The 12,745-nt window shown below is 38.9% G+C and overlaps 1 protein-coding gene across 2 annotated transcripts in view; it reads left to right on the top strand.

The window, feature by feature from the left end:
* Window positions 1-12,745, top strand: part of prex1 (phosphatidylinositol-3,4,5-trisphosphate-dependent Rac exchange factor 1) — an 84,192-nt gene that overhangs the window by 19,968 nt on the left and 51,479 nt on the right. For both annotated transcript variants that reach the window (XM_086159015.1, XM_086159014.1), the window contains exons 4-8: window positions 5,447-5,551; window positions 8,136-8,237; window positions 8,704-8,865; window positions 11,825-11,958; window positions 12,608-12,723. In XM_086159015.1, coding sequence (XP_086015141.1) covers window positions 5,447-5,551; window positions 8,136-8,237; window positions 8,704-8,865; window positions 11,825-11,958; window positions 12,608-12,723 — 619 coding nt within the window. The remainder of the gene's footprint in view (window positions 1-5,446; window positions 5,552-8,135; window positions 8,238-8,703; window positions 8,866-11,824; window positions 11,959-12,607; window positions 12,724-12,745) is intronic.

Genomic DNA, 12,745 nt, shown 5'->3' with positions numbered 1-12,745 from the left:
TGAAGGTTTCTTCCCTTGGTAGTTTCTCAGAGGGCAATCTCACTGCATCGATAAACCCATAGGTTTCTTCCTCTCTCCTCTCTAACTCTGCTTTCTTCTGAAGTTGGACTGAATAATAGTGATTTGGCACTTGTTTCCAGCAGGTTTTTTTAATATTGATATAAGACAATATCTGTTTCCTTTTTCAAAATGTCTTACCGGACTCATAATAATAAAAAAATAAAATAAACTGATTATATCTACTGTAGGAATATTTTTATTGCACAAATTGTATCTTTCTTGTTTGCAATGGTAATAGACATTCAGTGTTCTGCCAGACCTGACTCAGACAAAATAACATAACCTTGTAGTATAACATTATAGCTTACATTTCATTTTTTTTAATAGATGCCAGCCATCTGTAGGAACGTGCCCCAATCAGTGATAATAAGTCCAGCACCTGCATGTTGCATCAATGACCTTTAATCACAGCTGTGGAAAATTGTGGAATTGGCTGATCAAAACGTACCTTCACACATGTGTGGAGCATCTTGGTTATTCTTTCTGTCAGGGTGGAAAATTGATTAAGCGGGCTCAACACAGTTTTCCATCACTTCATGGTCAGAGACAGATATAGAGTTCAGACTTGAAGGGGAATAGGGAAGCTGAAGGAACTTTACACTATCACCACAGACGGCGCCATTGTGGCTTACATTTCTAAGGTATTTTTGCCACATGTTTCATCTTGATTTGCCAGTCAAAAGTTTCTGTTGTAAAGGGACATTAATAAAGTTTGGGACCGGAGGTGTTAAACATAAGTGATGTGTGTCCTCAGTTAAATGACCTGCCTCTTTTTATTACTTGCTAAACTGCATTGCTGCAAATATGCTGAACCTGCAACATTTTCTGCAGTTTCACCCCTGCTAAACTCAGAACACCCATACCTTTTTTCAAATGGAAATATTTATTGGCTTGAATCTATTAGGTTGTATGGCAATACTACTTTTAATATTGCTTTTTTAATTTACTTTTATTTTTCTTATAGAGCTCAGTCATTTAATTTTGTCTGGGCTGTTTCATTTTATCCAACTTTTTCAATGAAATGTCTACATTCTAGAGTTTGTGTGTTTGTTTGTTTTCTTTTCTTCCTTGTTTGGGGTGGTTTGTGTGTGTGTGTGCATGCTCACATGATGATGTTTGCCACTGGTTTAATCTGTCATTCTACTGCAGTATTGAGCTTCCCACACATCCAACCTTTGTTACCGCGTATCCATTACGCTTCCCTTCCCAACCCATGACCTCTGTCTCCTTCAGCACCGACACTTCACTGCCATTTGGTTGGTGTTGTCTGGCGCCCTCGAGCCATAGCCCTTGACCTCTTCCAGAGGTCAACACCATGACTGGGATTTGATTAACCTCCTTCATTGTTCTCCAAGACTGTCTGTCACTCGCAGTTGAGGAAGAAAAATGAAAAGATTTATAGCCATTCAAAAAGTCCAGTTTTGCCATGATGGCTTTGGAGGCTGTAGATGTAAAAACTGCATCAAGGTTTGATTTTCAATTGAAACAGCAAGTATCTCAAGGCTTTAAAAGAAAGGTTTAATTCCTCCAAGTATTTTTAAGTGGAAATGCAGTGGCATATTTCATTCATCATTATTGAGGAATAAAGTGCAATTAGCGGTCTAAAGCAAATAATCCAATTTGAAATATTCGAAAGTTGTTTAGTCTTTGGGATTATTGAAAGTGCGCAAAGGTGAAAAAGTAATTACAACTTGAACGAGAAATCAAAGACATCAATATTTGCTCTATTTCTGGGAGCGAATATACAAGTGCTATGCACGAAGCAACAGTCACATCATTATGCGCTTTCTGAACTACACCCATTATGCTTTGACTGGATGTGATTTCTCAGTATGCGATACTACCTCTCATCTCACCTCAGGAATAACATTCCAATGATGAAGAATTTAAATAAAGCCTTATGTTTATCAAAGGGACAACCCAGGTCTAAGAGCTATTCTGGGTACAAGCAGTGTCTTTCAGAGGAGTCCCGATGTTTAATTTGACTCAGTGGAAATAAAGGTTCACATTCTGGACCCGGTGAAACGTCAGGCTATGTTCAGTGTGCCTGAGGTGGCTGAATTCCTTGTCACCTGTGGAAAGGAAATACGGGTTTTGGTTGCAAAAGAAACTGCAAAGAGGCAGGCTGTGCTTGTGTGGACTGGTGATTGAGATGTGAAACGCTTATTTCAGGTTCTGCCACTAAAGTGCAGCACATACACAAAGTTAAATGAGGATTCACCATAATAAAATCTAAATATTCAAACAGAACTACTAGCACTAGTTTGTGTGTGTGTGTGTGTGTGCGCGTGTGTGTTTTTTGTTTTTGACTTCTCCGATTTTTGGGTATCCTTTGTGTGTTCAGGACTTTTCCGGCTAATTTTCAGGACTCTTTTGTTCTTGTTAGAGTAATTCCTGCAAGGAATCTCTCACTTATATATAATTAAAGTGTCCTGTGCAGACTGGCAAGATTTTACCCATTAAGCAGAGAATTGTCAACAAGAATAATAATAGTCTGACAAGACAATCATTTGGTGTCTGGATTTTCCCGACACAGACGTTATTCACAAAAATATGCCATCAAAACAGTCCTGAACCTTAAGTTATACACTTGAGAGACATTTTCTGAATTCTTCATAGATTTTGACACCATAGCTCGTAGGTGTCAAACTCCAAATGTGGCCCACACTGTAATTCTAATTCGCAAAGCCATACCAAATGACTACTAGAGCTGGCCTGCTGGTATAGTCTACAGTGCATGTACCGCTAGTTCTACAAATCCCAGAATTTTCTGCTGGTGTTTTGGCACAAAATTCATAACAAGACCCATAAACGCCCCCTCCTCTGTTGACAGGAGTCATAGCGACCTTATGCTAATACTGGCACCCTGCTACGTAGGCAGAAAACAGGATTTTGCATGTGTGCAATATTAAGTTATATATTGTATAGTATTAGGCTATGCTTATTCCATATTTAGTTTTTAAGCAAAACTTGTTTGGGTTCATTGCTATATCTGGAATAAGATTTTTTTCAATAAATATCAATGTTGGCCTGCGACTTTATCCTAGTTTTAAATTTTGGCCCACTTTGTATTTGAGTTTGACACCCCTGCCATAGCCTGTCAAATTGTTTGGTTATGCACTGTGTAGACAAAATACATCTGGGGTCATTGTGGTATCTATGTTGCTAATGCTGCACGGTCAGTGACTTCCCTGTTAAGTCAGTGACTGAGTCAGTGACTGAGGAAACACTCATTTGTCATTCCTATGACGTGTTATCAAGCCCAACTTTTACTATGTAGTTTTTTAATGCCGTCATCGGTCAATTCCTGATCTTAACCAAATAGACATGGCAATGGCGGTCCAAAAATGCTTGGAAATTGTAGTACAATCCTGTGTCAAGAACATGGTATCCACTACAGATGACACTCTTATGACAGACTAATTAAGAACAATGTTTGGGTATATGAGGTACATATATGTCTACAAATCCTGACCGTCCTACACTTGATGCATTATATGAAATTGTTTACAGAAACTTGGGTAAATGCCATTTGTTGCTCCAGCTGTTTACTCCCACTGGTACTCTTACACTTAAATTGTCTTCTTTTCCTTTTGACTGTTTCCTTCAGGAGTCGCCACAACAAATGATCTGCTTCCATCCAACCGTATCCTCTATATCCTCTTCTTTCACACCAACAAACCTCATTTTCCCTTTCCTTTCACCACATCCATAAATCTTCCCTTTGGGCTTCCTCTAGGCCTCCTGCCTGGCAGTTCCAACCTCAACATCCTTCTACCAATATATTCACTATCTGTCCTCTGTTCATGGCCCAAACCATCTCAGTCTGGCCTCTAACTTTATTGCCAAAACATCTAACATGTGCTGTCCCTCTGATTGACTTCTGGATTCCTGATCTTACCCATCCTCCTTGCTGGTCTTATCCCCATCTTGTACACATTTCTTTTCATTCTCACTGATGTCCTTTATCGCACATCATACGACCTGTTCCAACCTACTTGCACATTGTTTTTCATCTCTTTTTCACACTGTCAGTTGCTGCCGACATTGACTCTAAGAACCTAAAGTCCTCCACCTTCTTTAGCTCTACTCACTGTAACCTCACAATGGGGTCCCTCTCATTCACACGTATTCTGTCTTGCTGCGGCTAAACACCCTCAGCCCTCTCCTTTCCAGGGCATACCTCCACTCTGGATTTTCATCCACCTACTCCCAGCTGTTACAGTGTCATCTGTAAACATCATCGTCCATGGAGATTCTAGTTTAACCTCATCTGACTATCATAATTGCTAACATGAAGGTGCTGTCACACCCACAGCACACCTCACCCTGTCATACTTCTCTTACTTTGGGAGAACATTGGCTTGGGTCCCCTTGAGGCTACATTCCCTTGGGGCAGAATTTGTGCTGTTACACTTACTCACATGCAAAAATCAGGTCTTAGTTGTGTTTGATTTCCTGCCTCTGTGGTTTAAGCTGCCCAATGGTTGCGCTGCACTTCTCTGAAACATCTACAAAAGATTTGCAGCTCCTACTAGTGAAATGGTTCAGACCAGAAGTTCCACAAACAGGTGTTTGTCTTGTTTGGCTGCCTCTGTTGCAGCTGCTGGCGAACAGAGCGCAACAGATCAAGGAATGATATACTGTTTGTAACCTAGTCAGTATATGCATTTGCATAGGTAAAACTACACAAACCATTGGTTTGCATGTCTGTTATCGGACGTTTTACAATCCTAGATGATGGCAGAGGTAAACTTTCATGCTCAAAAACTCTAATCCTTTAATGGAATGACTCGTATAAATCCTGAAAAGATGATTGTCATGCAACTGTCATTGGTGACTGGTTGTTATTTTGGTTTTGGTTAAGCCATCTTTTTAAGTGAAAGGGGGCAGTTGAAATTGAGAGCAGGGATGGAGCACCTGCAGTTTTGGATTTCATGTACCGTGCTGTTTCAGATAACACTTTCAGTTTGTCCATCTCGAGCATTGTCCCATAATGTGTGCATGGTTTCACCTCCTGGTTACTGTCATTTCTTTTATTTCCTTTTGGATTTTTATATTTTTGTATATTCTATTGTACATATTGTACATAGCCCCTTTTTTTATTTGTATCTATATCATTTAAAATTTGCATATCCTTTCTATTACTATTTGCACACTTTTCTACTGTGTAATGCTGCTGTGATGATTGACTTTCCCTGTAATGAGAGCAATGAAGTCAGTCTTCTCTTATCCTACATTCAGTAATAAGAAACCCAAAAGAACAATTATTTACTGTGCCTCACACAGGAGCACATCTCAAACGAATATGTGTCTAGTAACTGACGCATTGTCATTAATTTATGATTTTGCCAGCGATCCCAAGCAATTTTATTTGTCTTTGCAGAAGGACAGTTTCTCAGTATATGGTGAGTACTGCAGTAACCATGAGAAGGCTTTGCGACTACTCATGGAGCTCAACAAGATCCCCAATATCAGGACCTTCTTACTGGTAAGTCTCTTCTACATTTCCATGGATTTCTTCCTCTTTTTATACTCATTTTATCCTATTTTACTACGATACAAAAAAAAAAACAGCAAGTAAAACCACTGTTTATCCTCTCGATCTCTTACCTTCTTTCTTCACATTTCGCACTGCCTCTCGACTGCCCTCTCACTTATTTCTTCTTCCTTCCATTAATCCATCTCCCACCTCCCCTTTTTCCCTCTTGCTAAATCATCCATGTCAGTGGTAACACTTTTATAAAAGGGCAGAAAGCATAACAAGGTCGGAAAGTCCTTCCCGCCTGAACAGGATGCAACTATCATCAAAGTTACTTTAGTGTTGATCTCAGTGTTTCAGCTGCCAGCTGTTTCCATGTTTTGACACCTGAACCTTTCGGGACAAGGAACTTAGAATGGCGAAGGGGCCTTTGTGTGGGAGTTTTGTTAATGAAATCATCTGCAGATTCTCAGGCAGCCAGCTGTTTACTGCTGGCAGAAATTGTCAGGATTGGCTGATGCCCGGAATTTGTTACTGCTTGATCTTTTGCCTCCATGACATTCTTCTGACCCACAAAATAGAAACAGTGGGGTCAGTGTGTCACTGTGTGCTGTGCTGTTTTATTTCTTCTAGTCATGTAGGGGATTTGCAAAGTCCGTGTGGAACATTTTTGCTTTCATAACAACCATTTATCAACAACTGTAATAAGCGTAGAAAGAAATTGTCCCTTGACTTTGATGCTTCGATTTAAACCCTCAGCATTTCATAGATTTATATATTTTTATTGGGTTTGTTGTAATTGCCTGCAGAGTTGTGTGACATTTCATGTAATGTGCCACATTTTTAGGAAATGTGCACATATATGAGTCAGACCTATGTTGCTATGTTTTTAAGACTATAAAGCACCTGATCATGTTAATAAATGAAAATTCAGAACATAAAGATGTGCAAGTAAAATCCAAATCCTAGTCTCATTTTTCTTTAAAACAATGACAAAAAAATTAAGAGAAACTGTCCTTGACATGAAACGATTTCCCCAGCACCAAGTTGTTAATGTAATTAATAGTGAGAGGGATAAAAATTATTGTAGTTCCTTTAAGCGTTAATATAACTGAAAATGTTCTTTTCTCCGTTTTTAACTATTTCCATGCCAGTCGTATCGAATAATTAAGCGTGCTTCTGAAACCAGAATGAAGCAGAAAGGCAGTTTTAATTACGTTGAAGACGAGAGAGAAGTGCAGAAGCAAAAGGAGGTCAGAGTGAAGAACTTAGGGAATTTTGGCTTTAGGCTGGCAGATTACAAATAAGCAGAAGATGAAACCACATTAAATCTGTGAAGATTTAGACCGTAAGGAGGGTATGGGAGAGAAACAGAGAAAAAAACGAGACATTAATATACTAGAAATAGAAAGCTCTGCAATCATAATCATCTACAATATACTTTACTTCCTTTAAAAAATGCTTCTTCCAACATCCTCTCTTTCCCATTGTAGAGCTGAAAGGAATAGCCATATGATTATAATGGTGTTCTGATCTCCTGCTTTTTTTCCCACTGGAGAACACTCAAGTGGTTTATCTGCATGGCTGCTTTTGATCTTTCATCACATCCCATGAGCTCATCGCATACTGACAGCCAGCTTTCCTGCAAAATACAAAGCGTAGAGAAACCGTGACTGTAACTGTAACCCCCGACTTCTGAAGAAACCATCTTTTCAGCTGGTTCTTGAAGGCGGTTTATTAAAGCCTAAGTCTTCTGGGAAAAAGTAGAGACAATTTTTGAGGTTTCGTAGTGATCCACTGAAATGTACGGATATCTAGAGGGTTCTTGGGTTACATAGCAGAGAAGCTATTCTTTATTTCAATATAAAGTCATTTTCATCTGTATTTGAAGACAATTTTAAATCCCAAGCGGGCCTCGGTAGATAATGAGATCTATTTGATATTGGCTGTGCATCCTGGATTTTTTTAAAGTAAGGAATACTGTAATATTTAATCACATTGTCTGTGTGCAAACATCATTTGACAGGTAAAACCTCAACTTTTGTTTCCTTTCTTGATTAAGTTAAAAAATAGGATAATCAACCTCCTTCTGACCTTACTACAATTGCTTGCTTGTATTGTACTGCCTGGGAAAAATTCCAAATAGTAATTTTTAAAGTCAGAAAAATGTAATCTATAAATCATCAAGAAATGTCTGGAAAATTAATTGGAAATCGCTTAAAATCAGGAAGATCATAATAAGAAATTATGTGCAAAGTCAGAGGAAGAGACTTCCCCTGGAATAATAATGCAATGATTCTCTGAAAGAGATCTTTCTTTGTGTGTAAAGGAGCCTTCTGAATGTAGTTATGTATCAAACCTTTAGTTTTGCTTCAAGACAGAGATCACTGCGCTGCAATCATAGGTTTCACCCCTCACACACACACTGCAATAAGCATCTGTCATTGTTCTTGCACATATATTTTTTTTATTTTTGTCCTCTTTTGGCCTTGTATAATATGCAAAGTACTTAGATATGGGGCAAAAAAACACTATCAAGGTCAACTGCCTTTTGTTTAAAGGTGTGTAATTTCAACTTTCTATGCTTCCTCAGCATTGCATGTTACTTGGAGGAAAGAAAAGCACAGATATTCCCTTGGAGGGTTACCTTCTCACTCCCATTCAGAGAATCTGCAAGTACCCTCTACTGCTGAAGGTACTGCAAAAATTACACTGTTCCTCACTTGCTTTTCATACAATACTGTATGACTCATTTTGATTTATCCTGCATTTTGGGACGAAGACATTACAAATCTTCTGCAATCACCGATGCTCCATTTTTGGCTTGAAAATAGCGCTGGGGCGTATAAATGCTACTATCATACTGTTTTGTGATTCTTCTGTGTATTTTTACGATCAACATGGATCATCACCCATTTTATTTTCTCCTAATTTAGTGAAGATATTGCCAATTTCCTCAGCAAATTCACTTACCCATTTTGAAATGTCATGGGAAAATGCTGTTCAGAATATTTTGACTTTCATTTTTGTCAATTTTTGCTAGCCCTTCCTGATTTTGATACAGTCAACTATATGGTCAGGACTTCACCTAAGAGTGTTGAAACAATTTTATGTTGCTTCATTGAGTAATATGCGTCACATTTAATTTTTCCCCACCGTAGGAACTGCTGAAGCGGACCCCCAAAAAGCATGCAGACTATCCAGCTGTGGAGGAGGCTCTGCAGGCTATGAAGGCTGTCTGCTCCAACATCAACGAAACCAAGAGGCAAATGGAGAAACTAGAAGCATTGGAACAACTGCAGTCTCACATTGAGGGTTGGGAGGTAAGATTGGAAATGAACTGAGGGACTCCGCTGGAAGAGCGGTGGCTGCTGTCTTGATGCAAAATTAAATGGGCCAAATGAAACAAACAAAGGATGATGTATCCGTTTGAAACCGATGAATGAAAGCGTAATTTCAACATGCTCTCCCAAAGGAAGAACTCTCTATCAGGAATAAAAGCAACCGAGACTTGTTTTAGAGCGATAGTGGCCAGCGTGGCCTCCATCTATCTGAAGAGTTAAGTGCTACTGCATCCAAAATTGCCACTGCAGGGGCCACGGATGGGGCTTGGGAGCCGAATGAAGGGTCCGGTGCATTTTTCACGCCTCCCTCACTCACCACAACAGAGGCCTTGTCTCAGTCGAGACCAATGGGACAATCAACCCACTCAGGGTGCCAAGGGGGATGCCAACAGGCACGCTGCCCAATCAGAAAGGATCTTGGAAGCAGAGGTCCAGTCTCACATGCACGAGGGGCAGTAGATGGAGGGGACCAGTGGAGGGGCAGAGGAAGAAAAAGTAAAGGATGGACTCAGAGTGGGCCTCAAAGGCACATCCCACTGTCTATGGTTCAAAACTATCTTTTTCCTTTCCTTTAGAAAAAGCATCATAATTTGACCCTAGTCATAGTTAATCAACCCAAGCAAAAGAAAAGAGATATTCGTTCAGCTGGTGTATATCAGTAATTTAGCTTCAATGAAAACATAATGGAATCGTACACCACTCTCTTTGGTGTTGCCTATATTTGTGCCACAAGGCAATTGAAACAGCTTTGACTTTGCTCTAATAAACAGATTGTTATTCAATTTATCGATTATTAATGCAACAAACAGGTCACTCTACTAAAAGTTGTCATCAGGCAATAAGAAATGGAATACACACGTCATATGGGCAAAAAGTTGAAACCTTGGTTTTTGTGTCATTTTTCACACCAAAGGTATGACTAATCTGACTGGTTCAAGTAAAAGGATGTTTTATGTGCCTTGGCATTTGTAAAATTGGATTATTGATTACCTGATTAACACCAATTAACGCAATTTTATATGAATATGTGTGAACTTGTATGATGTAATTAAATTGGTGTATTATGTCTAATAGAGCTATTAGAGAAACAACTACTTTTAAACGGATCATTGCCAAAACAACATCGTAACCAAGTGTCTGCAGCCATAGTCTAAAGTTTTGTTTAAAAAAAAAACACATGTAGGTGTGATTCTATTAGGGCAGAAATCTATTTTTTCTGCTCCAGAGAAGCAATTTCTTTTTTCTCTTCGAGCAACTACGTAGAAGGCACTTCACCCCAACCCTGCCCCCTCCAAGGATGCTTAACATCATTAGCGCCGCTCTTCTCGCCTCTCACCAGCTACTCTCCAGGCCATTTACCTCCAGCCCTAATGGAGAAGGAATTAGGCCCAGATGCATTTCTGCTGCTCAGAAAAAGTGTGCACTGCATGTTCTTTTGGCTGCCGTGATTTTGGCCACTTACGTTATAAAGGCAGGAATCCAGACTCACCCTAATGATACTCTGCGACATACTGTCATATGCACTTGTAGATATGAAAAGTCAGCACTTTAAAACTCCTCAGCTTAGCACTGTTAACATTAGTTAGACTTAGTGGTCTGAAATATGATCCCCTCCCCCAGACCCAGTGGATGTGTGTCCCTATGAACTCGGGAGCGATCGTCATTCATCATAAATTTACACTCATGGGAATCAATTACAGACACTTGAGAGTGGGTGTGGTCAGCAGGGGGTTTTCCCACCCTGGTGGACGGGTGTCAGAGTCCGCAAAGACGGTGAAACGGTGAAAACCAAATCTGGTATATATGTGTGTGCCTGTGGGGATGTAGTTGGGGACGTTGCCTTATTCCACTCATGAGTGTATTTAGTTCCGGATGATTCATAGCAGTATGATCCATTTAACGGTGACTAATGGAAATTCTGTAATCTGTCCTGTTCTCACTTTTGATATCAGCAGGTTTTCAACTTTTTTCAGATTCTGAGGATATTGATGTTTTATTACAATCTGGAATACTTCCTTGTTTTTTTTTACCCAGGTTATTGGGTACTAGAGCATGCATCAGTGAATGAGGCTTCCATTTTGTTGAAGTGAATGTAAAACAGTGAAGATTAGTTCCTGGAAATTATGCATAATTCATAAAACCGAATCTGATGTCGTGAACAAGTCATCATGTTATCATAATATCATGAACTTTGACATTTCCAGATCGATAGTTTGATTAAACAGACTGTATCGAACAGGTTCAAGAAATTTTCCAAATTTCAGCTGTTAAGTTTGTTTAACAATGAGGAAGTAAGCACTGGGACATTTCCATTTAAAGCCCCAAGATGTCGTGCATTTGTGTTTCCTTCCTCTGTGCACATACAGCTGTTTGAGTGGATGTCTTTTTTTTTTTTTCTTTTTTGTTGGTCCTCAGGTCTCATAGGAAACTAAAACTGGGTCAAGGCAAAAAGTCTGAGTGCTTCCTCTCAACAACTGTAGTGTTTTGTGCTTCTCATTGACTTAAATATTTGCTTATATCTGCAGTTTGATATCCCTGCAGTCATATTCATTAATTCTTAACTACTGTGTGTTAACACCTCGAAAAGGAAAGATCTGTAATGTTGCTACAAGACAACATTCAGATTGTGCTTAATTTTCTCTGTAGGGAACATCTTTAAATTTATACCACAATTCGTAAAACCTGTTGTGTAAATTGCAGTTGTGTGTGGTTCATATATGTTGACTATTTTCTGCCTTTGTTAGAAGGAAACAAATTTGTCAACAGTGACAATTTTTTTTTTAGATTGTTTAAAAAAGGTTGTGAATTCATTTGTCTTTGAAAATGACAAAAGAATCTCTTTGCTGTAGTGAGAGAAAAAAAACTCTAAAATTTTACTGCTGTGCATGACTGGCAGCAATCAGCCCTCTTAATCTTTTATTTTTTATTTCATTTTCAGGGAACCAACCTTACAGATATCTGCACGGAGCTGCTGCTTCATGGAAATCTCCTAAAAATCTCAGCAGGCAATATTCAAGAACGGGTCTTCTTCCTGTTTGATAATCTTTTGGTTTATTGTAAGAGGAAGTCCAGGTGAGACATGTAATATGAGAAAGAACATACAGTACATTAGTGCTGGGCAAAATGAAATTACATCTAATATTGTCAGTTATGCACGATTATATCACATAATATTACAGTCAGTGTTGAATCTTACATTTTTTAAATATCAGAATAAAACATAAAGTAACAAATATTAAAAAGATACAAATATCAAGTGATAAATGTAGCTTTTCTAAAATGAGCTATAATTCAGAAAAAGATATATATGAATGAAAGCAAATCACCTCATCGTCTGCAAGAAGTTTTCTAAAAAAACATCAACAAATCAGCGAGCAAATTCGCGAGAAGGAGCAGTAAACATGAGATGGTGTCAGAAAATTCAGACAAGATCAATTAGGGGTGGAGTATTGTGATAGTCTGTTTTTTTCCTCCCACATCACCCAGTTGTTCTATATATTAGCCACTACATGCCAAGAAATACATTCAAATAAATTTTTATTGACAGAGTACCACAAGGAAACCAGACCTGGAAAACCTTAGCAAAAATCCCCACACCAATTTATTCAGACAGGTTATTCATTTGTAAAGCACTTTCATTTTTTTTCCCCCCAACTATCACACTGGCATCACTGGATGTTTTCCATGCTGAGTGTAACCACAGAGCTGTCTCATTTCCTAGGGTTTCTGGAAAGAAATCCACCAAGCGGACCAAGTCTATCAACGGACCCCTCTATGTGTTCAGAGGCAGAATCAACACTGAGGTGATGGAGGTGGAAAATGTGGAAGATGGAACAGGTTTGTATTTTCCGAGCTGGTT

Source organism: Fistularia commersonii, chromosome 14, assembly GCF_037954325.1.
Source record: "Fistularia commersonii isolate RoL2024-O1a breed Wild chromosome 14, RoL_Fcom_v1.0, whole genome shotgun sequence".
NCBI lineage: Eukaryota > Metazoa > Chordata > Actinopteri > Syngnathiformes > Fistulariidae > Fistularia > Fistularia commersonii.
The sequence above is the reverse complement of the archived record's forward strand: the minus strand, read 5'-3'. Positions and strand labels throughout refer to the sequence as shown.